Source organism: Rhea pennata, chromosome 26 (genome assembly GCF_028389875.1).
Source record: "Rhea pennata isolate bPtePen1 chromosome 26, bPtePen1.pri, whole genome shotgun sequence".
In the NCBI taxonomy this organism is placed as follows: domain Eukaryota; kingdom Metazoa; phylum Chordata; class Aves; order Rheiformes; family Rheidae; genus Rhea; species Rhea pennata.
The window spans coordinates 4,981,352-5,007,260 of NC_084688.1; the positions used below are offsets into that span (position 1 = coordinate 4,981,352).

The window sequence follows — 25,909 nt, forward strand, 5'->3', positions numbered from 1 at the left end:
GAAACGAGTCTCCTCGTGTAACGGGGCCGTTGGCAACCCCGGTGGCGCTTCCGTCTCTGGATGACAACCTCCAAAGCCCAGGGCCACCCCAAATGCCAGAGAGCCTGCTTGGTTTTGCTCTGCCCAGGGGCATTCGTTTTAGGAAGCTAAACTCATACCGTAGACAGTCAGATGCTTCTGGATCTTGGTAGCCAGAGTGTTGGGACCTTCTTTTTTATCATGTTTGCAGGAAATATTTAGGATGCACTAATACTTCTCAGTTACCAATGTGGAGCTTGCAAACATTTAAGATACAGTTAAGGAGGAGTGGTCCAGATGTGCTCTGTCGAAGCTGACTGTAGCTGGGACTAACACAAACTAGCTATTTTATATCGAAATAATTTTTGTAAGTGACAGTTTTTCAAAGGCAATTTTGTACTTAAGATTTCCTGTTCTCTTGTGTTACTTGCTGGAAGAACAATGAAAGCTCTCCAGCTTTTGGCAGCATTTCTTAAAATGCTGCATATTTTGTTCTTATTATTATTGATTACGAAAATTAATAACTTTATTTTTTAAAAACAGGGCTTTTTTTTTCCTACAGCACGAAAAATCCATTTGCTTCCCTATCCTTGATTATTCACGGTTACATGCCAGGACGTTCCAGTTCAGATTACCAGCCCTATCCCTTTTAAGTTCCTTGCAGATACTTGCAAATCATATTTCTGGATGCGCAGCGAAACACACACAAAAAAATACACAAATATTCAAAGCTTTTTGTGAGAACTACATGTAATTAGCTCAGAGATGGAAAGACCTGGGAAACTGCAGTGTGAGGCTGGTGCAGCAATAGGTGGAATAATTTTGGACTAAAAATGCTTCAACAAAACAGTTCCCGTTTTCCAACAAGTTAGCCTAAATACAAGCTTTCTACTGAAACTAGTAAAGTAATTACTGAAGGAAGCATATGGTAACGGCTCTGAAGTGTTGGAAGGGGATCAACACTAGGCAAAGCCATGGAGTCATTTAGCATTGGGTGCAAGTGGGTGTTCTGTGGAAATAGCAGGATAGGACTTGGAGCTGGAGAAACAGTAGGTGGTCTCTCGGGAAAGGTGCTGAACCGAGCCATTTTGGCATGCATTAGCATGCTGGCGTGCCGTGGAGGGGGCTACGCGGGTGTCCACAGAGCTGCCGAGGGCAGGCACACAGGGCTAAATCTGCCAGCAGTCATCAAGGTGCAGCACCTATTCTGGGCGCCAGTGAGGTTGCATGGGGACATGAAGCTGATGGCGGCTCTTCATTTCCGAAGGCTGCATGAGGACATTGGCCTTGCCTCTAGCATTAACATGTTTTGGGGGCCAGCATGGGAGGACTGTTGGCATGAAAATGACTCTCAGATGAAACACAATGAGGTGCTCAAATGAGGTGGGCAAATGCTGGTCTTGAATAGACAGCAAGAGATGTCATATCAATGTACTTTGTACCACCTCTTGGGAGGAGAGGAGCCAAACTATTGTGGAGGCAAAGGCATGCAAATTTTTTGTTGTGGTAGGCTCTGGAGAGTCCTCATAACACAGTTTTGTTCCTCGCAGTGACAGGAGGATAGTGAGGAGCAATTCAGGTTGCCATCGTTGGGTTTGAGCAGAAGTAGAGCCTGGCTGCCCTCACCCAGGATGGTCTTAGTCAATGCAAACCTTGCTCCATGAGGCTTTGCTGAAACACCCTGCCCGTGGGGGATATCAGCCCCATCTGGTGTTCTGCTCCTGCTCACACAAAGCTGGCATGGAAAGACCAAGAGAAAAGCCAGATGAAACCTCCTCTGTGCCAGTGGTGCACCAATGTGGGATTCAGAGGAGATCACTGCATGTACTGCATCAGCTAGATGACACCACATGTGAGAGTAATGCAACTATACGGTAAGTGTGGCCTTATTTAGGTACCAAAAGACCTTTTGTCAAGATGGCAAACAAATACGTGATTGCTGAGCTCTGCAGATCAATACATCTCTAACTGGTTAAAAGTCCAGCTGCAGACAGGTGGAGCTCAACCTCTGCCAAGCACGGAGAGTTGGCCACCCCTCACCCTGGGATTTAGCCAAAGTATTCAAAGCCCAGTGAGGTAATCGTTTTAATAAATCCTATTTAGCTCCAAGTTGTTTTCTCTGCCTTAGAAAAGCCTAGCTTTAAAAGGTTAAGTATTAATAGCCTGCTCCAGCTGCTCTTTGTGTAAAGGCTGCGGAGAATAAATGCCTGAGACCCGGAGATGCAGCCACTAGATACATCGCTTCAGTCACAGAGCCTGAAGTTTCAAGTAGCAGCGATGTAAACCTGCCTCACTGTCAGAGCAGCAGTTTTTAATGCAGTTTGCTCTGAAAACCCATATGAAATATATGGTTTGGTTTGTGTTTGGAGGGGAGGGTTTGTTTGTGTCTCTGGGCAGGGATCTCCAGAAATCTCTGCTCCAACCACTTTGGTCCAGGGCTGCACCAGCTTCAAGGTGAGGTGAGAAAATTCAGTCTCAGCTGTAAAAGAGAGATTTCTGCACTGCAAATGCTCTTGTTAAGCCTGACAAATTCAGACCTAAGTCCATCCCCCCCCCCCCAGTACAGGCTCTAGCTACATTTGCCTTGGAGGCACCAAGTGAGCAGGGCACAGGAAGATACTTGTGGGAAGAGAAGGCTGAAATCCTTTGCTACCTCATTGAGTCAAAAGAGTTGTATCCTCTTGGGCAACAGGTGCCTGAGATCTGTGAATCTCGCGTTGTCCAATATCACTTTATCCTTTCTTTGTGCTTCTGCCTTTGCCCATATCAAGCTTGTGGGCTGCTGTCTTTTGCTGTTGTTGTCTCCTGCTGCTCATCTTTTGTGCAGCATCTGGCATAATGGGGCTGTGGTCCATGGGGGGTGATTCCTAGCTGTTAGGTTTCTACTGGTAAAGATGGTTCAGATTGAATAAGGTATAGTTAAAAATGGGAATGCATAATAAAATAGTGTAAAAATAGGAAGGATTAGTAAACAAAGAAAGTAAAGCATGGTAGATCTTTAAATATAAGTTCTTTAGATGCATAGGTGACATTTACTGGCCTTCAGCATGGACTCATATTAGTAGGTACACTGTGTTTCTAGACCAAGCTATGCATAGTTAACAACTTTAACCCTCCTTTGCAAATCAGTCTCCCCTCGCTTAATCCCGTATGCTCCCTCTAGTTTGTTGGTGAGACAGTAGCAGCAATGCTGAAGAGAGAAAGGTTATGTACCCCGACTGCATGAAGATGCTTGTGTGCTAGATGAGCCCAAAGTGCTCTTCTCACACACTCGGATCTCTTTTGCATGCTATTAATTCTGCCTCCAGAAAGTCTCTTGTAAGTTCGTTTTAGCCTCTAGTGGAAGAAGGCGGCTGACCTTGAGCTGCTTTATATTCAGCACAAACTCACAATGTGGAAATGAGTGGCTCTCTCGCATCAGGCAAAAAGTGAGGAAACTTGTAACTTGACAATGTGTCTAAGCCCGTAAACTCCAAAATGGCTTTGGCCAGCTTGGAACAACTCAGGCTCATATATACGTGGCCACCTTTGAAGCATTACACACTTTTTTCTTTACCAGATTTCTTACTTTTTCTTGCAAGTGCCTCTGGTTTAGTTAGTGCCAGAGATGGGACTGCAGGGAGCAGGCTCCGGATATACCCATCTTTTGGGTGTTGGAGACTTTGTGGATACCAGGAATTTCTCTCTTTGGGGAAAAGAGGAGTTGGGGGTTTTAGTAAAATGCTTTTAAGATTCTGTAGCTAAAAATCTGTGAGCTGGAAATAGATGTTGCCTCCTATTTTCTCCATTTTGGAGTACAGACCAAGCCAAAGTTGCAAATATTGGAGTTATACGGCGGGATATAAGAAAAGAAGGCCAAATGTGCCCTTGCCACCTGCCGAGCGGCCCCATCCCGCAGCCGCCCTCTCGTCTTTCTCCTGGTTAGCTAACCTGCTGCCTTCTTCTTCCAGAGGAGACGACATTCGAGGCTGGAGTCAAAGTTCAGATCCACAGCCAGTCTGAGCCACCGTTCGTCCAAGAGCTTGGCTTCGGAGTGGCCCCTGGTTTCCAGACCTTTGTCGCCACCCAAGAGCAAAGAGTAAGTGGCTAATTTCATTTTCCTACCTAAAGCCCTCTAATGGGTCAATATGGGAGGTCACTTCTATGGAAAGAAGCCCCTCGAGAACTGTTTCATGATTAACGGCAGTTTTTAGCCCAGACACCTTTGCTTCAAATTGCTCCTCCAGTTGGCTAGCTTGATTTGGATGAGGACAGGTTTTACAGTGTGGCTTCCCTTGTGTTGCCCAGAATTGTCGTAGCTTTGGCTGTGGAAGGGCGTTCGTCCCTGGTAATTACCCTGGCTTGCTTTTTTATTGTTATGGTTCAGCTATGGCAGTCTCAAAATGTGTTGGGTGCCTTCCAACACCCCGCGAAAGGATACTTTTTGCCAAAAGGATCCCACACTGAAGGGATAAAAGGAGTTCAGAGGAGAGTGTTTCATTAGGTAAATCAGCTTGAATCCTTTCAGGTAACACAGAATTACTCATATTATTTATTATAACCGGGGGTGGGAAGCTCGTTGCTCCTCATACCACACTCTCCCGGCGTCCCGATGGCGACACGTTGTCACGGATGGATGTGATGAGATGTAGCATCATTAGACCCAAATCTTTGTTAGGTGTTTGGAAAGGCGGCCAGCAGAATAAATCCCTTTCTCAGCTTGGTCCCGGCGCTGGCGTTCATAGCCTCCCTGCCTCACTGCCTCTCTCATTTTCCTCTGTGTTCCTGCATTCACCCTCAAATGATACATGAATCAAATTTGGGAAACACAACAGGAGCTGTTTGAGGGCTTGCTCTGATTAAATCTCAGTGGGGAATCAGAGCCGCAGTAGTTGTATTTCGGCTTAGAACAATTCACCAGCAAATGTATCTTGAAGCCAAGATGTCTCTCCATGGACACTAGTACCAAAATACACCTGAAGATGCTGCATTTCAGTGAGCCTGGACGCAGAGCCTCTCTCCTCAATGAGGGTGCGCTCGTGTATTATCATGCAGGAGATAACGAACGGTGTGGGTTCCCTGTAGGCGAATGCCAGGTGGAAGTTTCTCAGTTAAAGCCAAGAAAAGGTTTTTGTGTTGTCAGTCTGTATCTTGTGGGAAGTCCAGTGGGTTACAGAAAATGAGCAGCTTTATTGGAGTGCAAAGCACTCGTTTCAAGCATAATGCCTTAGTAACAGGAAAGGTAGAGGACTCTTCGGGGGCCAAGGCAACAGCTGCTGAAGTACAAAGCAGCTGCTCTCTCCTTAACGCGTCATCTGCCTGCCAAGCCCCAGCTTTGTACGGGTTCAGGCTTCTCAAGACCGTCCTCTCGTAGGGAGGCATGCTGAGCCCACCTTACTGAGCTTGCTGGATGGTCATCAGAGGTGAGGTTGAGATAGGAGGAGACAGGATGCTTCCTGCGTGTCTGTATGGACTGGTATCTCTCTTCCTTGAATGCGCCCCCTGAAGCCCCTGATGGGATGAGACCGACCTTGTGACCCTGGGCAGAGATTTGGCCATCTCAGTTCCATGCTGGACTGCTACCACCAAGGAAGTTCTTGATGCTTGAAAAGGTGATGGGCCAGCCATTGCTTTAGGGTGTCCAACGTAGGGGGCATGCCGCCATCAAGAAAGCCGTGGTGGCCAAAGGGTTGCCCACGGATTTGGGAAACCTGTGTTGGGGTGGCTCCTCTGCCCCAGGGTCAGCCAGAGAAAGCAGCTGGTTAAACTTCAACCCTGACCACTGGAGAGAGGCTTCAGTGGCTCTTGGGCCTTTCTCTGCCCTTCCCTACCATATGGTTGCGTATGGAGGGCTTCAGAGATGCATTTCCCAAGGGAGGCATGGGAATACGCACAGAAGCCAACTCATTAGGGAAATAAGAAAAACAGTAATTTAATTGTTGAGAATTATCCCAAGTCTTGGAAACCAGCCAGTCATGGGTATTTTTTGTAATCCACGCCTGTTTGCTCGATGTAAATCCTTTTACGTGTCCCCAACATGTTCTCTTCTCCCAGCAGCTGCCTTTTGCTGCCCTGGAGGAATCAGCAGTATCTGGTATTACATATGTAGGAAATACTGCAAGATAAAGAATCTGGACAGTAAACTGATTAATTAACACCAGAATTGTTGGCAGTAATTACTGTACTTTGAATCCTTCGTCTGTCCCATCTTGTGTTTGGATATATCTGATGTACATTCATGTCACAGGCAAAGCTGCCATTCACCCAAGCAGCAAGGAGTGAGGTGGGCTAGAGATGGTCCACTGGTCCAAGCTGGCTGCCCGTTGTCTCCGGAGACTGCTGCGCCCGGGAGCGTTTCGCATGCCGGTGCCTGGCAGGCAGCTTGCAGACGTCCCATTTTACAGGACGGCAAAGTGACTTGCCAAAGGACGGAGAGGAACTTGGTGGCAGAGCCGAGCGTCCTGTGTACATGGTGTTACCAGGACTGGTTACACCAAACGCTGCAGTGTGGCTCTGGCTCTTCCACCCCCGGCATGCACATCTGCTTGAGTGAAACCCTCTCCTGTTCCAAAACTTATAGACAGCTGCTGTAAATCTTCCCGTCGTGCTTCATGTCCCGTTACCAGTGTTAGCTGTTCTGTTATTTCTATCAAAAATAAATAGAATTTTGCAAGGGATCCTATCAGGAAGACAAGTAGCGGAGAGAGGGGAAACCACATCCCTCTGCCAAATCCCTCCTTCCGAGGAGAAAAGATGGATAGAAGATGATAAGGAAAATAGGTGTTTGGAACTCTATTGGCCTGAATGTGTTGTCTGTTCCCCATATAATACAGCGCAGGGCTGGGGCTGTGCGAGGGCGTGAAGTCTGCCTTTCATCCAGACTTAAAGGCCCCGCTCATACAGTGGCTTTGACGGCCTGGGGCAATTTGTGCATCTGTCACTGTGCTCAGGTTGGTCTGCAGCGAGCTGCCCGCCTCCAGTGGTGCATCCCAGGGCTCCCGCCAGCATCCGGAAATCAGCCCCTCTTCTCCTTCTGCAGTGCCCGAACCCAGCCTCCAGCTCTCCGATCTCTCTGCCAGCGCGACACTTTCAGGAAACATTTGCCAGCTTGCTGATGGTAATGCAGTAATGGTGTTGTGCTTGCTCGCCACACATCTGCGGCAGTAAAACACACCGACGCGGTGGTGTAAACGTGACTTTGCAAGCGGATCCGTTGCACTTGCTGCATCGGTGAAAGCAAGCCTGCAAAGGCAATCCAAGCCGGAGGTTTTCACCATAAAGCACATCCGTGTGGTTATATAGGGCAATGGTGCAGGATGATGAAAACCATCCTCTCTAGGTGCTTTTCCGCAAACTGGGGCGGTGGCCTTGTCTGCAACGCGGCGCTCGGCCTATAAAAGAAACCGGGGCGATTTCAGAAGACCATCTTGGGCCTGGTAAGGTGAGACTGGGAATATTGATGCCATTAAGGGAGAGGGACAAGGAGATGTCCGATTGCCTGGAGCCGCACTTGGCTGGCTGAGGGTGTTGGAAGCTGCCCTTTCCCAGCTTTTCTTTTCATGATGGGAGGGAGGCTGGAAGGAGCCAGCGAGCGCCAGAAGCCGGGGCCGGCCGGGAGGTCCCCGGTCGGGGCGGCTCTGTCCCGGCAGAGCACGCCGTGGAGAGCGGTTCGCATTGCAATCGCCGAGTTGGATGAATAAGACCTATTTTTGCCCTCCTTCCTGCCCTGCAAGGGAATTTCCATTGAGATGCTGCATTTTCCTGGTCGAGTTTCCTGGCGGTCGCTCGCATCAGCGGACGCGAGCGGATGACGCTCCTTCCCCGGCTCGGTAGCTCCTTGTTCCCGTGCCAGCGCGGCGCGTTAGGGAAGATGAAATGCACACTAAAACGACAATTTCTGGCAACGTGGCAATAAAAATTTAAGAGGTTTCAATTAAGCAACAGGTTCGAAGATGGAGCAATATTGTTTAATAGGGCTCTAGCGTGCCGCGGAGACTCATCCCCTCATAACGTTTGCACGGGACAGAGAGCATCAGCTACCAACAACTGCCGGATCGTGATCTGTAATTACACCGGGAGCCACGAGAGCGAGGCTTCGGGTCCCGTAGCAAGTCGGGAGAATTTTACAAAGTTTTCTAACGCCGACATCTTCCCCTGCCTGTTGCTCTGGGACTCTTGGGCGCTGCAGCTTCGCCAAGCAATGGGCAGGTCCCACGAGTGGGAAGCGGCACCTTTTCCACCAGGGTGCAGGAAGGATTGAGCGCATGCTGGTAAAGACAACTAGGCAACTCTTCCGACACGTCCTTGGAGGGAGCAAATGGGAAGGAACAGATGGATTTGCGCCGAGCTCAGCCTTGCTCACGGAGGGAGCCGGTAGATAGAGAAATTCTGGCGTCATTAACTGGGAGATGGTGACAACGAGGGCTGCAAGCTGTGTGTGTATGGAGTTTTTAAGTATTTTGCAAGTGCTAAAGCTGGCTGGAAGGGAAATTCTATTAAGTTGGTGCTATCTGAGGTCTCATGAAGGAGCATAGATTTCTGGGTGTTATTTCATTTGAAGCAGATGCAAATCCACCCCGTCTAGACTTCGCTGTGTTCAGGTGTGGGGCTTTCGGCATCCCTCCTTGCAGCCTGACATTTGGTCACGTCAAGTGCAGCAGGTGGGTCCTCAGATCCACACACACGTGAGTCCCAAGGAGAAGGCAGATACGGCCAGAAACCAGCTTTTGTCCCGGTGCCACAGCTCACTCTGGATCAGTGCCTTCCTCTTGCTCCATGAAAAATTCCTCCTGGCAAGACGGAGGATTTGCTGGGATCCTGCATGGACCCTGCAGTAGAGCTGGGAGCAGACAAGTCCCAGACCTGATGCTTTGCAGAGACGGCGCTGGCAGGAAAACGCAAATCTGCTCCGGATGAAAACGCCACCTTCGATCCAGCCGGGGCCCAGTGATGCCCAGCAAGGGCTGGATGCCACAGGAGGAGCTTGAGGAGTGGGCTGGGAGCCAGATGCAGCACAGTGCCCGCTGTGGCTTTTTTAACCCTGCCAAAACTCTTCTCCGTGCTGGAAATGCTGCCAATCCGCATCTTCCCTATTGCACGAGATTGATTAAATACATGGATAAAATGGAGATAGGGACTTAAAAGCAAAAAAAAAAAAAACTCTGCAGCTCAAGACAGATGTTTGCAGTTACCAGGAGGCCTGATGCCAAGAGCGAAGCACGAAGGAAAGCTGCTTAGCTGGGAAAAAGGGATACCGTGGGAGTCAGATAGTGCCAAAACGCGGAGCACGGCTGCTGTCCCCCCTCCGCGACTCGTTCGCACCGTGCAGGGCTTCCCCGCGGTGCCTCACTCGCGCGTTCCCCACTTCTTTAAAGCCGTCTGCTCTCCCGTTGTGTTTTGGGAAAGCAAATCTGTCGTGCGTTTACGGAGACGAGTCAATTTGTTCCTTGCCTGTCCGAGCCTGCCAGTTCGTGACTGATTGGCTCGCTCCTTCGTAGCGGAGACCCCGAGAATTTGAATGGCATTCATTAAATTAAGTATTAATGGTTGGGAGCGGGCGAGCTGAGTTCGTTAACCTCAGTTAGATGCCGACGTTGAATTTCTGTAAGCAGGAGAGGCCGCGGTGCCGACGAAGGTTGCGGTTGGGAAGCTCGGAGGGGCTCCAAGGAGAACGAATCACACACACTTCGCTTCTCTCCCGCTTACTGCGTTTACGTGTCTGCAAGCCACAGGATTGCTCCGTTGCCCAAGTTCCTATTTACTGGGCAGCCAGGCAGCACCAGCTCCCTAACATGCTCTTGGAGGCAATGCAAGGGCTGGTGAGCTTTGCAGGAGGAGGGATTTCCAGTGCCAGTAGCTAAATGGTTTCACTTGGGCAGCTCCGCAGGGCTGGAATATAAAGGCCTTGCTTGAGGTTGCATTTTCCCAAAAAAATAAAAAGCCCTCCACGCTGGCTAGGAGGGGGTGAAGAGGGCTCGCGCGGTGGGACACTGTCGCCGACGTGCTCGGAGCGTTTCTTTCCTTGCAAGAGGTACTATTTGAAGGATACAAGCCAAGACACCGGGACTCGGCGTTCTCCACTTTGAAGGGCAACGCGGAGCATTTTAGCGATGCGCCCTGGCAGGTGGAGATGCAGCAGCGCTGGCAATCCTGCCTTCACATCGCCAGGGCTGGAAGCGATGCTGTTGCTGTAGCTCCAAGCACAGGCTGTAACTGCTCAGCTGCCTTCCGAGATAATTGGAAAATAAAAGGTCGGGATGAGAGTTGACAACATCAGAGACTCGACACGTCGGCGCTCGCTCACCGAAGCTGCCCGGGGCAGGCGGCGGCAGCTCTCCTGGCGCTGTCACTCCGGGCTCCAGGGGTGCCCCAGCCCGATTTCCCCCAAACCATTTCCGAATTACCCATAGAGGGTGCAGCAAGATTCATGAAACGCGGCTCCCGATTTCTGCACGGAGCCCCGTCTCCAGTGATGTGCCTTCTCCCGCCACCCTCCGGTGAGGACCCAGACGTGCCTGGTGGCTGAGCGGTCGGCAATTTGCTTCTGATTACAAATTACATAGCGCAAGGGAAGCGGTGTGTCTTTGAAGCTGTAATTACAGTGGAGGTGCCAGGTAATAGCCGTTGATGAGCCCTTTGGAGAGGGGAGAGTTCATCGACTTGCTCAAGGGAGGCAGAGCCTAGCAGCCTGCAAGCCCAGGAGGATTTGTCTGTACAATCTTACCCATAAGAAAAAAAAAAAAAAAAGGGACAGATTTGCCTGTAAAACTTCCTCATGGATCAGCCTGTGCAGCAGCGTATACACCAAAAAAAACTGATGGGCAGAGGAGCTCACAGGTTCCTGGGACGTCTGCGCAGCTCCCCGACACTGTTGCCCGGGCACGTGAGATGCTTTCCGTATGGCTGCAGCGTTTCTGAACTTTTTTCCAGCCTGAAAGGTGGATGGCAAGCAGCCCCTGCCCCAAAGTACGTGCAGGAAATCTCTGCCCCGCGTTGCAAATTGTAAGAGCAAGGTATTGAGATAAAACTATGCAGCACCGAGGCGTCTGTCTGGCACCCCACGAGGCTCTGCTCTGTGACCAGGAGCCTCACTGGGGAAATTTCCTTTTGAAAAGCAATAATTTGAGCTCTCCTGAAGCGTCCTTAGAAAGCAATCCTGGCCAGACACAACATGCTTTTCTCCAAAACGAGGAGAGCCCTTAAGAAAACCTTCATGGGCATTAAATGCATTAAGAGGCCTTTTCTGCTCTTAAATATGAGCGATTCAGGCAGTGACGGAGAGGATAAGAGCGTCAAAGAGACCACGTTGCCCATGTTTGCATGTGCTGTTTCTCCGGGAAGCCGGAGAAACGGGTGTTGCAGTAGCAAGCTCAGCAAACACGTGCACGCACAGCAAGGAAGCAAACCGCTACGGAAAGCCACGTTTTTGGGGAAAGGCAACAAAACGGCTCTGCTTTGCCGCGTGGCGGCTGTCCCAGGGCCTGCTGTGGTTTGACAGTGTTCCTGGTCCAGCGGGGCTGGAGGAAAGCTGGCGCCTCGCCACGAAATGGGCTTTGGCTCCATCAGTCAAGGAAGGTTTAATTAAGCATTCAGCCCCTGCATCTCCTGTGGACGCACAAGCGCCGTGGCTCAAATCCAGCGCTGGCCACATGAAAAGCATTTAAGTTAACTAGCTGATCGCAGCTCCCGTTGTACTCTGATCTCATCACCTACGTTGGAATAAAATTTTAAGAGCTTAAAAGATTTGCACAGAGTTGTGCTTGGAAGAGGGCTGATGCCATCGGAGACGCTGATTATTTATTCTCCTTTATCATACAATGTGCAACATATGGGGCCCTTTCTCCACTGCGGATGACTAAATGATGGCATCTGGTGCTCTGTTATGTTGCAAGTGTAAAGCAAATGAGAAAAGATCTCCTTCAAACAGCACTTTGCTATTGCCACAAAGGCATGCTTGATGCTCTCATTCAGAGGTGCTGCTTTGCTAACTTCCAAAGCCATCCTATTTAGAGCCGGCTCTGTTTCTTGGAGGATGCAGAGATCACTGGGAATTGCTGTGTTTTCCTTTTTTAATCTCAGCTGTTGCGCTGCAGATGGGATCCTTCCTTCATTGACTGTGTCTTCGCACCTGCCTGGGAAGTCGCCCACTTTTCTGATCGTAACCACAGAGCGTGGGGATGGCGTGGTTGCCCCAAGTGGCTGAACAACTCTTGCCACTTTGGCGTTAAAAGCAGCCAGAGCAGCAGCACACGTTAGGCAGATTTCAGGCGCTCCCTGTTCGGCATGCCAGAGTTTCCCACTCTTGGTGAATGGCCCAGGGCACACAAGGGAGATGCTGGATCAGGGCAGGTGGAGCAGCCTGGGCAGATCCATTTGGGCACATGCAGGATCCTGTTTCTTTGCACATGACCCAGTCCAGAGCAGACCACTCAGACCTGCCTGTTGTTGAACATTGCTGGAAGGTTTTCGGCCTCCTTGACAATCATTTTCTAAGCATGTGACTAGATACGAGCCCACATCCTTGTGGAAGAGGTCTGTGAGCTCTTACGGCCCTGTTTAAGCTCCAGCCCAGTCCCTCTGGGAGGGATCTGTGGCCATGAGTGAATGCTTGCAGAAGCAGAGGAAGGGAGTTGGCTATTTTCTGCTTTTCAAGATGATGGGGAAAGCTGGAGAACCAAGGAGAGGTTCAGCATTACATTGAGACCTCCCATCATGTTTGGTTACACAGGAGCTGAGCCTTTCTAGGCTTGTACAAGGAGAGACCTTGACCTATCTTCCTGTCATGCCTAGGACATGTGGCTTATCTAGAGGATGAGCTGACCCAGTCTGTGTGCCAGTGACGGGTGGTTCTTCGACATCCTCTCCCCAGGAAGACCAGCCAGGATGCAGAGAGCTGCAAGAGGGTGGCTGAGGCCAGATCCTGATCCTGTGGGAGACCCTACGTGGCATCAATTGGCTTGAGTGAGAGAGGGCTTGCTGTCACTGCGCTCACTTTCAGAAACCGGTTTCTGGAAGGCTCTGGAGCACTTTGGAAAGGCTCAAAGCATTCTGGTGGCAGCTGGTGGTGTGAAGTCAGCTTGCAATGCCTTGCACCTCTCCAGCAGCCAGCAGGCCATGCAGCCAGTCTCGCAAAACCTGCATCAGCCTGTTGGGGAAAGAAGCGCTGGGGAACTGGTCTGTTATTGGTAGCTGCAGTAAGCAAACTGCTGGAATAAGCAACGCGCCTCTGGATTCCATGCATGCAAATTGTTCGTGATGAACCACGGAGAAAAGGCTTCGCTGAGAGGGACCAGGAGTTGACAGTTTATCTAATCTTCCTGGGCAGGTTCACCTTCACCAATGCTTAACAATTGCATTTGGGTCCATTTCCTGTCCTCACTGAGACAACTTCTTACCAACATCCTGTCTTAATCTCACTGGCCGCAATTTGAGTCCATTGTGGGCTCCTAGCTACTGAGTCATTCATAAATAAAAGCCAAAGGGAGTTTCACCAGTGCTCCGGTCTTGCAAGCTAGTTTACAAAGTGAGCTTCTCTTCACAGGGTGCTTTGAACAGCCTGGGGACGTGCTCACGCTGGAGATCTAGAGCAGAGCTCTCTGAATGGCTCCTGTCTTAGGAGCTTTGTCGTGATTACACCAGGTCCATGCCTGAAGGTTTCATGAGATGGTTATTCATTCAACAGCAGATGAAACTTGCCTCCACTTTGGGGTTGTCTCTTTTCTCCTCCCTTTCGCACACGGTTCCAAAAGAGACCCAGACAGGCCAGAAGATGACCATAGAGTCTAGCTGTTAGGTCCTAGGCTCACAGTCCATCACCGTATGTTTACGTATTTATCTTAGCGTGAGATTAATGTTACCACATTTTTAAAGGAATGTTTTTGTTCTGCCAACCTGCTTTGCTGGCGAGAAACATTCTGTGTTTGGAGCAAAGCACGGCAAATTGGATGCAGCTTTAAAACATTAAGGAGGAGGGGTTGGGGAATGAGACATAGTGCTATTTTCTGCTCTAGCAAAGAGTATTGCAGAGCATTTAACAAAGATAAAGAGAGATGGGAAAGGCTCCAGGTAGCAGACAGAAGGGGAACAAGGTAGCTTTGGCTGGGGGTGGGGGAAGTCAGAGAGCGACTTGTTTTTCCTCCAGGATATTTTGGGCTCTGAATGAGAAGGTTTCTGTGGTTGATCATGGATTTTTGCTTTTCTCATCTTTGTGTTTGTGCTCTGAGGTGTTAAATAAAGTGGTAATAGCAGCAGAAGGGTTTGCATTGCATTAGCACTGAACACACCAGGTTATGAGCCAGGACTTCTTCATGTGCGCTGGTGTGCGGATACTGGAGAGCAAAATAGATCTTCATCACCATCAGATGCCAGGAGGGCAGATAACCTGTATCAGCTGTGATTGCTGCTCCGGGGGCTGCTCCTGAGCACTAGTGCCAGGAAGGGGACATGACTGAGTCATCTTCCTCCTCTGAGCCTGCAGGGAGCTTGTGCTCTGCAGACCTGCACCAGCTCCTGCCATGGCACCCATCTGAGCCAACCCATCCCTCCATGGGGAAGGCAAAGGTTTGGAGGCTCCGCAGTGCATCAGGTCCTCAGGAGTTTCCCTTGGTTTGGCATTTTTCCCTTTTGTAGCAAGCACTTGTTGCTGATCCATTCTTGATCCTTTCCGTTTGTCTCCCAAGTCCCTGGCCCTGCTGCTCACGGCAGGGATGAAGGTTCTAATCTGGTGCATTCGTTACCACTGAATAAAGTGTCTGAGGAAGGGAACAATGTGAATGTGGCAGCTTTAGTCGTGCTGTCACCCCTATATGCTCACTCAATGTCACTGGTGTCACTGGAGATCAGAACAAGCCCAAGACAGGAGCCATCGACACACCAGTGCCGACGAGCCCGTGCTAGGTGCTAGAAGGATCCCAAAAGTGCAACTGCAGAGCTGCATGGCATGATCCTTGGGAGAGAAAGGAAGGTTTGGGAAGCCCTGCATCGTGTCCTGCCTCTGCTAGTTGTTACAAAAATCTGCCAGGTCTTCTCCACAGCGAAGCAGGACCCAGCTCCGATGTCCCCAACTGGGTGAGCAGAACCATCTGCATGCTGTGGCTGGGCAGACTGGGTCAGACTGGGAAGGAAGGGAACAGGTGATCAAGTTGGTTTTCATCGTCAGTCGTGACTCGGTGCCCAAAATGACTTTTGTTTGAGTTACTGAGGTGCAGAAACCCTGGCTCCTCACTGCCTGAACTGGCCAGTCCCCAACATCCCCTAACACGCTGCTCTTGCCTCTCTTGCAGCTGACCTACCTGCCTCCGCCGTGGGGTGAATGTCGCTCATCGGATATGGGCTTAGACTTCTTTCCCGTTTACAGTATCACGGCTTGCAGGATCGACTGCGAGACCCGATATATCGTGGAGAACTGCAACTGCAAAATGGTTCACATGCCAGGTCAGTGCACAAGGAGGGCAGGGACCACCTTCCTCTGTCACGGCTTGGGTTGTTAGGGGATGACGAGCTGGTCTAGGGGCTAAGTTCAGGTAAGGGATTTCTAGCAAAATAATTGTTCTCTGTTAGCAACCTCACAGCTGACTTCATGTCAGGATACGAGCACTTGCTTGGAGGTCGTTAAACCCACTTCCAGAATACAGTGGAATAAATTGCATTCACTCCTGAATCAGGGTGCACATGGAGACCTTGCAAGCGTAGCTATTTCTGCGTGATTTTCAAATTAAACACACTCAGGTGGACTCCAAGGCAGGGCAGCAGACAGCTGGACAGAGGATGAAGGAGCCCTGATGTTTTTCAGCCGCAAAACGCTGAGCCTTGGGCCTCTGCCTTGTACTTGCCAGGGCTGGGTTTCTGCAGTGATGCATGCATGCCAGCCTGCAGCCCTTCAGATCCCACGGGATAGGGCAAGGAGGGACCAGGGATGCATGCTGCTGGGAATAACTCTGTCTCCTTCCTGTAAGGGGGGACAAGACTTGGACGAGACCTTAGCAAAAAGTGCTCTGAAATAACGTCTGGGGACTGCACCTCGCCCAGCGTCAGGTAGAAGGACATGAGTCCGAGCTGAAGAGGAGCAGCAGGGTTAACCTAGTTCTGCACATCCCACCTGCTCCCTGACCGCAGCTCCAAGGGTGCTGCTTTCTTTAGGTGACCTCAGAGAGACTAGTTGTCCCTTGCAGTGACCTGGTGGCTGGTTGCCACTGATGGATGTTTCCTTTCTGTGCAGGGGATGCTCCTTTCTGTACTCCGGAGCAGTACAAGGAGTGTGCAGAGCCTGCGCTCGGTGAGTACCAGGAGATGTCCCATGACACTGAATACCACGGATGTCTTGTGCTGGAGGGACTTCCTCCTGGCCAGCAGAACTGGGTTAGTCCAGGGCAGCTACAGCCCAGGGGCAGATATTGCTGAGGTCCTGGGTCTGGGCTTGGGACGGACAGACTTATCCCGGGTCTGGGTTTAGGGCTCAGTGCCGACTGTGGGATCAGAAGGATGTTAGGAAGGCTGGCACATTACCAGCATGCGATTATCTACAGTCACTGTGTGTACCACCAGCTGATGTGGTAACAGAGTTCTACCACCAGCAAAGGACCCCCCTCCAAGCTGATAGAAGTGGTCATGCAGTAAAGACAGAGATTAACAGACTGGGAGTGGGTTTCTTTCATCTCTTTGCTTTATTGGTCTGACTCCTTGGCCCTTCTCTGGGCAGCGGGACCTCTACTTCCTCCTCTGCTGTTCATCTGAGCAACTCCATAAGATCTAACTCTGTTACCTTCTCCAGGTTTGCTTGCTGAAAAGGACAGCAATTACTGTATCTGCAGGACACCCTGTAACCTAACCAGGTACAACAAAGAGCTCTCCATGGTCAAGATCCCTAGCAAGACTTCAGCCAAGTACCTGGAGAAGAAGTTCAATAAATCAGAAAAATATATCTCGTGAGTGTCACAGAAAACAGATCTCCTTTGCTTTATGGGAGGGAAGGGATCTCTAAAGCACTGTTGGCCTTAGTAGCGGTAGTTATTCCATGTTAGGTGTCCTTGGGGCACATGCTAGTATCCAAAAAGTGAGACCCAGTGCTTGGTTCCTGAGCAGAGATTCTGAGGAGAAGTTCTCCAGCTTGGGCTAAGTTGGTGGCTGCCAGGCTCCTAATGGTACCTCGGTTCTCTAGGAGATCCAGGTATCTGTGGGTTTCTGCAGCCTCTGCAAAGAGAGCAGTCAGGACAGGCAGAGGCCAACAAGTCCCATTTCTTTCCTCTCCCAAAGCACACAAGGCTGCTGGTGGCTGAGGGGCTGATACTAGTGTCCTCTTTCTACAGAGAGAATATTCTTGTGCTGGACATATTTTTTGAAGCACTCAACTATGAGACGATTGAGCAGAAGAAAGCCTATGAAGTGGCAGCCTTACTTGGTAAGGAGAGTCTGGATATCCAGCCATCACCTCTCACATGCTTCAAATCCATCTTCCTTTCCAGTGAGGCCAGCCAGGACCCTGAGCTCTTAGCCTCAGGTTGGGGTGAAGTTATGTGGGTACTAGCAACAGATTTGGGTGCTTGGGGCCCATGCGGTTGGGAGAACAGCAGTGTTCAGTCAGGAGAAGCATGCATGTTGTCTGCACACACTCAGCGTTGTAATCCATGCTGAGCACCGTCTTGGCAAGGTGAAGGAGAGCAATGAGTGGGAGCCAAATACCCACTGTCAGGTACCTGCCTGCTCGTGTTTGTAGTTGTAGCACTCTGCATTAACCCAAAGGCGAACCGGTGTCACTGCTAACAGCCGGCCAGCAGCAAATGCAATTAGTGGGGAGCATGGGTGGCTGCTTCTCACCCTCCTCTCGGCCCCTCGAGATACGGCTGGCGAGATGTCATCTGAGGAGGACCTGCCTCTGCCTTTCCTATCCCGACTGTAAGGACCAGGCTGTGGCCCCCATTTTTACCTATGTGGTGACTTCTGCCCCACTGGGAGGACTCGGGAGCAGGATGTCACATGCCCATGTGCTTTGCTCCAGAAGCCTCTCCCTGAGGGGAGGAGACAGCTCAAGCGTCCACAAGAGTGAGGATGGATAACCTAGGACAAGACTACAATATATACAGATTTATGTACAGAAGCCACTGAATTTCTGGAGTCTTTCTGCCATGTCTGGGAAAGACCTGGGTGAGTTTCCTGAGCACCCTCAGATCTGCAGACCAAGGGTGCTGTGTCAGGAAGAACAGCAAGCTCTGTGGCAAGAGCATAACCCAAAACGTCGGATGCAGCATCCTTGAACTGCCTGTGATGCTGGGATGGGGTCTCCTTTCCTCTTCGAGGTCGTTCGCCCTGTAGGAAACCAAAGGTCCCTCACAAGAGCAGGAGCTGAGCCCCGCTCTGCAGTGGCTCTCGCTGCTGCCAGGCAGCTCTGCGGTCGCTCCAGTGAAACCTTGCTGTAATTTGTTTGTAAAAAATCTCTCTCTCATCATCGCAAGGCCCTTTGGGCTGTTTTCCACCTGCAAAGTGGTGTTTGATTAGCTACGCTGTCACCATGGCAATGAAGTCCCTTCCCCAAATCCTAAGAAGTGGCACCTGGAGGGAAGTTGGCAGCACGTTTAGGGCTGCGGTTTCAGGAGTGAGAGGTGCTGGCTTGACCCCATCCTCTCTCTGACCGGTGTTGGACACAGGAACCCCCCCCCCAAAGGTGCTCTGATCCTTTTTTCAAGCAGCCGGGAAAGGGTGGCCCTATGTGCATGCACCACATCCCACCCCACGTGGTGCTCGTCACGAGCTCATCCCCATCTCCTGACGTTCATCCTGTGTCATGGGTCGTGGTGGCTGTTTGGCAGGATTTGGGGACTCTGTCACCCTCTGATCGTTCCCCTCTGGCTCCTCTCTTTGGCAGCCCTGGGCTTTTTCTAGGCTTTGTGGGACTTTACCTAATTCTTCCATGGAATTTTCTTCCTTCCACCACTTTCTCTCCTTCCCTGTTTGGGAATTTCTGGGATGAAAGCTGCTGTCTGGCTGTGACAGATGGCTTCCTCTGATGCCAGCGCGCACATTGCAGTGCTATTGCATTCTCATTAGGCTTCGGTACGAAGGCCTCATTAGCAGGAGAAATGGCTATCGATCTGCCCAGCACTCGCTGCATCGTCCCTGCTGGGACCCGCGTTGCAAGCACACGGCCTGGCCTGACACTGCAGTGTGCTTCGATGGCCAGCAACATCCTCCCCAGGATGCTTGTCACACCGTGGGAGCTTGCCGTGCCCATGAGGTCTCCTTTGCATTTCGCTGTTCTTTGGGCATGGCGAGCGCCGCTGCGCCCAGGGAAGCTGGACCACGGCAGGTGGATGCACGCAAGAGCAGAGCTGAGCCGTCCCCTTCAGTCCAGGCTCCCCAGGCTGGCGCTCGGGCTCCCAAGGAATACATGGTCTCCTTTTCTAGGCTCTGTTTTCATCCTGTTCTCTCTCCTAGGTGACATCGGAGGCCAGATGGGACTATTTATCGGTGCTAGTATCCTCACTATACTAGAGCTCTTCGATTATTTATACGAGGTAAGACCATCTCGCTCCGCTTGCACGGAGCACGTGCTCACAAGCCTTGATCCCAAGATGGGCGCTGTCGCGGCTACAGGACTATCCATGCCTGATGAACCCTTCTCCATGATAATTAATGCTGCATTGGCAACGAGCTCCCTGCGTTAGGGCCAGATGAGCAAGGAATGCCCCGGGAACTGCTACACTACAGGGACCGCCGCGCCACGTAGCTGGCACCCAGCCTTGGCTAATGAGATTTGCTTCTCGTTTGGGTTGATTAGCCCAGGCGGAGCCCCGTGTTCACGTGGCTGTGCTGCTTCCAACGCAGGCGCCGGTGGCAACCCGTCCGGGCCATGCGGCTGCGCCATCCGCACCCGCTCGTAGGCGGCTACACACCATAACCATCTTTTTGTAAAAACACCTCTAAATAATCCACAAGTCCCAATCAGCCTGTTGGACTGGAAAAGTAGCTCTGCCAGCCCTTGCGCTGCTGCCGGAGGGTGGAAAAATGCAACCGAGACCCACGCAGTGTCGGCACCTGTTATCTGCTGTCTGCAGCTCTGCCAGAAGCCCGGGAGCAAGGTGCTTTCCAGGAATTGCCAAGACAGGATCGAGCGCAATCCTGTGGCACAGCTGCGGCTGGTGGCAGCTGCTCCGGAGAAAACTGCAAGCTCCCGTTAACGGGAAATATTGCAATAACCCATCCGGAGGGGATGTTGCTTTCCAGCAGCCCTCCCGCCTTGCAGCGGCAGCGTTACGACCCTGCTGTATTTTTATCTCCTTTTGCCTAAGTTATGTTTCAACCCGGGTCCGAGCTGTGGGATTTTTGGTGATGCGAGGGTCCCAAACAGGTTTGTCCCTTGGCGCCTCCTGCTAATTTTTGCCAGCTTCGCGGGGTTTTAATGCAATGGCTTTAGGGCTCCAGCCCCCGAATATGCGATGTCTGGGGCATCCTTAGTCCAAGGCTCTCATAGCTCTGTCTGAGCTCCTTTTCCCAGCAGGACCAGCCAGGCTGCCCGCTCTGGCTGTTCAACCACTCAAATCCCTTCTGGCTCAGCCCAGTTCCTGCACTTCTTTGCCCTCGGAGGTGTTAGCCTGCAAGAAACGCCAGCGGGATGCTCGCATCAGAGAGGAAAAAAGGAAGAAAATTCAGGTTCTCAATCTCAAGCAAAGCCCATCACCCCCCACGCCGTGCCGCACAGTGTTTTGACAGACCAATGCATCGCCAGGATGTTGTTTTGCTTACTGAACAAAAAAAGTCATTTTAGAGGTTTCAATAACCTGTTTTTCTATACTGTAGTTGGGGTCAGCTCATAGCAGTTGCATCGGTGCGTGTCCAAGCAGCTAAACCGGGTAGGTGCAGAAGGACTCGCGGCGCCAAACTCGCCGGAGCCTTTTGAAACCCTCTCAAACGATGTGGAAGCCGAGCTGATGGTTTTACATTGGAAAAAAGACGGTCGCTCCGCGTCGCGGTCCCTTCTGGGCAGCTGTTAACATTTGGTGGCATTATTCCGCAATAAAATATACTGAAAATTACCAACATAAAGCTAATAACGGCTCCAGAGTGCAAACAAAATTGTTCTTCAGTTTATAGCTCGGTCTGGATGCATACAATATTTCATTAAAATTGACTGTTCTGGGCTCTCTTTGGGTTTTTTCATAAAACACTAATAAGAAATCTCTCCAAGTCTGGATTGTTTTTTCCTCGCTTTTGTTTGACATCTGCTTACAGAACTTGGCAAACGGTTTTTCTAGTGCCTCGTTTTTGTTTTTGTTTTTTTTTTTCCTTTGGGGCTTCTGTGTTTTTTTTTTCTTCTTTTTAGTATATCTCAGGAATAGTCCCCATCTCCTCGGAAAGGCTCCATCGAGCTGTGCACGAGGCTGAGGGCATCCGCAAGGACACCTGAAGACCCATGTTTAATCTGCTCTGGGGAAAGAGGGAAGGGGAGAAGCATCTTAAACGCAAAAAAGCATCTACATTTAACAGTTAAAAGCATCTGCACTTAATGCTTGAAAGCATCTACATAGTTGCTCTAATCTACTCAGGAGTTTTTTTGGGGGGCGGCTTCGATTTGCATAAAACTTGGGGCATTTTCAGCCAAAGCATTTGCAAAGTGTCTGAGGTCAGCAGCCGACGGACATCTCAGGTCTTTACCAGGGATGTGGCCAAAGTCAAATGAAACACGGGAGTCTAGAGATTTTTTTTTTCATAGTTCACTCAAAGGAGACTTCGTTTGGTCCCATCGCAGCACAGAATCGCTCCAGTCCCGTATCCCTGACCAGCATTTCCACCTCCCTCACCAGCATCAGTATTGCTTCCTTAGGAACTGACCCAATTGCTAAAGTTTTCAGATTGCTTCTTTCTTTTTTTTTTTTTTTTTTTTGTTTTTCCCCCCAGTAGAAGGTCTGAAGAAAAACACTCTCATTTTTCCGTATTTCCAGGATTTCCCTCGGAAATGAAATACGTTTTTCGGCGGCAGCAGCTGCCAAGGAAGTAACGTGGCTTTGAAGGGAAGCGCTGCTCATCCAGCTGGCATTTTTCAATACACCCTAAAATATATTTTTAAAAAACTGATGGGATGGTTGAGGTTTTTTTTATTTTTTTCCCATGCTCCGTGCCTTGCCGATGGCCCCGTAGGTAGGGGAATGTGCCCGGCCACTCCCACCCGGCTTCATCAACTCTTCCTCTCTTGCAGTTGATCAAGGAGAAATTGTTAGACCTACTAGGCAAAGAGGAAGAGGAGGGGAGCCATGACGAGAACGTGGTAAGGAGCGCCGTTGGGAGCAGGTCCGGAGAGCTTCCCGGAGGGGCAGGGAGCGTTGGGGTGGGGGGGGGGGGTCCCGCGCTAACGCTGTCGCCCGCTCTCGCTCCGCAGAGCACGTGCGACCCCATGCCAAATCATTCGGAAACCATCAGCCACACTGTGAACGTGCCCCTGCAGGCCACCCTGGGAACGCTGGAGGAGATCGCCTGCTGACACCGGCCACCAGCTCCACAGTGCCAACACCTAAGGAAGGGAAACTGCACAGGAAAGCAGGGACCGAGCTCAGGTTTGCAACAGGGGGAAAATAAATAAATAACTAAAACACAAAAAAAGAAAAGAAGAAAACCGCTATGCATTTAAAAATAAATATATATATATTTATGTATATAGATATATACATATTATATATACTCTGCCAAAACCAGAGAGGCACCTTGGACTTGACTTGCGTTGTCCTTTCCTGTTGGGGGGTGGGCTGGGGGGAAGGAGGGGAAGGTGGTCTTCAAGACGTGAAGGCAGCGGCTCGTTTTCGAACTGTGCGAAACAAAAGCCAACAAACCGCAGAGCGACGACAACAACAACAGCAAAAGAGCCCACCATTTCATATACTGCCAAATGTACAAAGCACTTGCATGCCAACTCTTTTTTATGGCAATATATATATATATATATACATATATATATGTATTCCTAGCTGTCTTTATAAGCTCTGTTCCTCTTTACAGTCTCTGATTTTCACTACCGAGAAGGAATTCGCGGGTCCAGCCATCCCCTGAAATCACCATTACTAACGTCGTAGGCTGAATTAGAATAAAGAGACAAACAAAGTCGCAAGCTCTTGGATTCTTCTTCCGTTCTTGTCCTTCGTGTCAGTCCGTGATGACTCTTAAGCTCGGCCGGGCGCCGCGAGGCCGGCTCGCCTCAGAGCTTCGCGTCACCCAAAGGTGAGCATCCTTGGGACGGCGCGGGTGGTCCCCGCCGGGCCGGACCGGGCGGCTCTCGGTGGATCCACGCCGCCGCTGCTGTGTCGTGCTCCTCCGCCTGTAACGCCGCTTGTGTAGTCCGTCTTCGGCGGGGTTGGGCACGGGGCGGTGGTTTTCTTTTCTTTTTTTCTTTCTTTTTTCTTTTTTTTTTTTTTTTAATTTTCCTCCATTAATTTATTCTGTGCTTTCTCCTCATTCTCATGACTGATATTAAAGCTGGTCTTGTGGAAATGGCCGGGCTGTGTCATTTCTGCCTTGCCCCATCCCCAGACCCGGTCCCCTCGGCCGGGTGATGGGCAGGCGCCGAGGCGAGCCGTCCTGGGGCCGATCCTCACCCCTTGCCTCCCGTATTTCTTTCGCCGCCCTCCTCGCGCGCCCAAGCGTCACGCTGCGTGGGCACACGTGGTGCTGATGCCAGCCCTTCCTCAGCAAGGTCCTCATCTTCTCCGTGACGGCCCCTGGGCTCAGCATGTTGCTTCTGCTCCTCAGATGCCCGCTGAGGTTGGGCTGGCTCTGCTTTTGTGCACTGTGGCCACCCATTGGAGTCTCATTTATGAGTCACCAGGAGCACCGAGGGAACTGGGTGCCTTGTTAAAATGATGTGGTTTTGCCCCAATAAAGAGAGAAAGCGAGTTTCATGAAGCTCCAAACCCTGCTGTTTTCTTAGCCCAGAGAAATGGGAGTAGGCTCTGTGTGTGTGTACATATATATGTGTGTATGTATGTGCACGCGCATGTGTGCACGCACCACTCCATGGCCAGTGAGTGTCAACAGTGTGGTGGCTGTGGCCAGCTGCAACGGAGAGCACCACAGCTGGCCTGCAAAAAGCCGTTTCCTCAGCAGTGCTCCTAGAGCCCTGACTCACAGGAAGGCATCCAACCAGCTACGGGAGAAGAAATCAGCCTGGATTTGCCCACAGAGGATGCTGAAGGCTGGGTTAGGTGGAGGTTCGGGTCTGAAGGCAGAGGCTGATGGCCAGCTGAGGGAGCACGTAAGTTAAGGGTCTATCCCTGGGAGAAGATGCAAATCCAGCTTCAGAGCTGGGCTTGATTCTTGCACTGGCTTTTGCAGCACAGAAATGCCTTTCTTCACCTCAAGTCCTGCTCCTGTCCAGAGCATGGTGCAAGAGCAGGTCCCGTGGACAGCTGGCATGGCTGAGGAGGGCACCTGTACCAAAGAGCAGGGGCAGTATGAGATGAACAGGCTTTAGCAGAATATTACTGGCACCATTTGATAGCCAGCCCTGGAGGAACTACCATGGGACCTGGCAGTATTTAGACATCTCAGCTCATGGGCTATTTCACTAAATCCTCGGGACAGCCCTTTACTAAAACATGTTTGAGTACCAAGCTTGTATCTCCACTCGAAAAAGCCACATAGGCTCCTGAGGTATTGCCATAAACTCTACACTGCGTAGACATGGCTCAGACAACAGCAGCAACGTGGTGAGTAGGTTGAAGGACCTCATGCTGAGAACAAACTGACCCAGAAACCAGAAGCATCAGAGGCTTACAAAGTTTGTAATTGCCTTTTGTGTCATCCTGGGGGCAGCAGCCCCTCCAGGCATGGAGGAAGAAAGCAAGCCACCACTCCCTGCCCTTTAGCGGTCTGCCCCATGTCCTCTGGAGCGCCTCTTGCCTGCCTGTTTGAGCTGGAGGGCAGCAGATGGTGGAAGAAGTTGAACAAGTCTTTTAGCCATGATTCCTTCCCTCCCTTCTAGGAAATCCCATAAGTGGACAAGGCGGGTTGTGCTGGCACATTCGCACTGGGTTTAGCAGCTTTAATACTGGTGGGTTCATGCTTGCCCAGAAGTTCTCTGCCATTTCCACCACTACCCCCGTGATAGGATCTGCCCCAGGGCCAAGGCTGAATTTTACCCGTCAGCAATGCCAACAGGTCCAGCTGCGTCCGTGCAAGTGTGTGCATCTGTGGCAGCCTCTACATGGCACTGCCTCAGACCCGGCGGGTTTTGGCCCTCTGCTTCCCTGCAGGAATCTGCCTGCACGCTGACTGGTCCTTGGCACACTTTTGGCTGGAAGGTTCCTGATGTGCCCACGGGGCTGGGAGACGTGACGCTGATCGGAGCTGTCTGCTAGGCTCTCAGACAGGCTCTTAGCACCGGCACTGATTCAAGAGGCCTCTTAGCATTAGCTGCCTGCCCTCTCCTGCCTCAAGAGCTGTAACTGGGGAGAGGAGAGGATGGTGGTGGAGGAAGGGGGAGCTGAAATGCAGCAAGCCTGGGGTGCAGCAACGCTGCCTGAGTCAGTGCTAGCCCCATGGAGGCAGCAGGGAGGACTGCTTTCTGGCCCAAAGTGGACAGGCAGAGTCATCCTCACCACCAGCTTTGTGTGTCCTAAAATTTGGCTGCTGCATCTATTGCTGAGGGCAGAGCAGGTAGCCTGGACACCTGGGATTTGAAGGCAACGCCAGTAATGCAGCTTCCACCTCTATCTGCTATGCGTTCGCAGTGCAGACACCAAAAGGCAATGAGCATGGCCTTGTCTTAGAGGGCTCAGTATACATAGATAATTTCAGAGCCTCGCACTGGGCTGGGCCAGGGAATAGTCTTCCAGCCCCAATCATCCCACCACTGACCTTCCTCCCACGCGAAAACAAGCCTCATTCAGGCAGCTGCTCACAGAAAGGCTGCTGCTGAATTGCAGAGGGTTCAAAGGAG

At 51.0% G+C, this 25,909-nt stretch overlaps 1 protein-coding gene across 1 annotated transcript in view; it reads left to right on the forward strand.

The window, feature by feature from the left end:
- LOC134151078 (acid-sensing ion channel 2-like) overlaps positions 1 to 22,700 on the forward strand; it is a gene marked incomplete at its 5' end in the record, with an annotated part of 93,979 nt that extends 71,279 nt beyond the window's left edge. Inside the window, 8 exons of the mRNA XM_062595365.1 lie at positions 3,969 to 4,096; positions 15,279 to 15,429; positions 16,214 to 16,270; positions 16,766 to 16,919; positions 17,301 to 17,392; positions 19,423 to 19,502; positions 22,181 to 22,249; positions 22,361 to 22,700. Of these exons, the coding sequence (XP_062451349.1) occupies positions 3,969 to 4,096; positions 15,279 to 15,429; positions 16,214 to 16,270; positions 16,766 to 16,919; positions 17,301 to 17,392; positions 19,423 to 19,502; positions 22,181 to 22,249; positions 22,361 to 22,462 (833 nt within the window). The remainder of the gene's footprint in view (positions 1 to 3,968; positions 4,097 to 15,278; positions 15,430 to 16,213; positions 16,271 to 16,765; positions 16,920 to 17,300; positions 17,393 to 19,422; positions 19,503 to 22,180; positions 22,250 to 22,360) is intronic.
- Between the last annotated feature and the right edge of the window lie 3,209 nt (positions 22,701 to 25,909).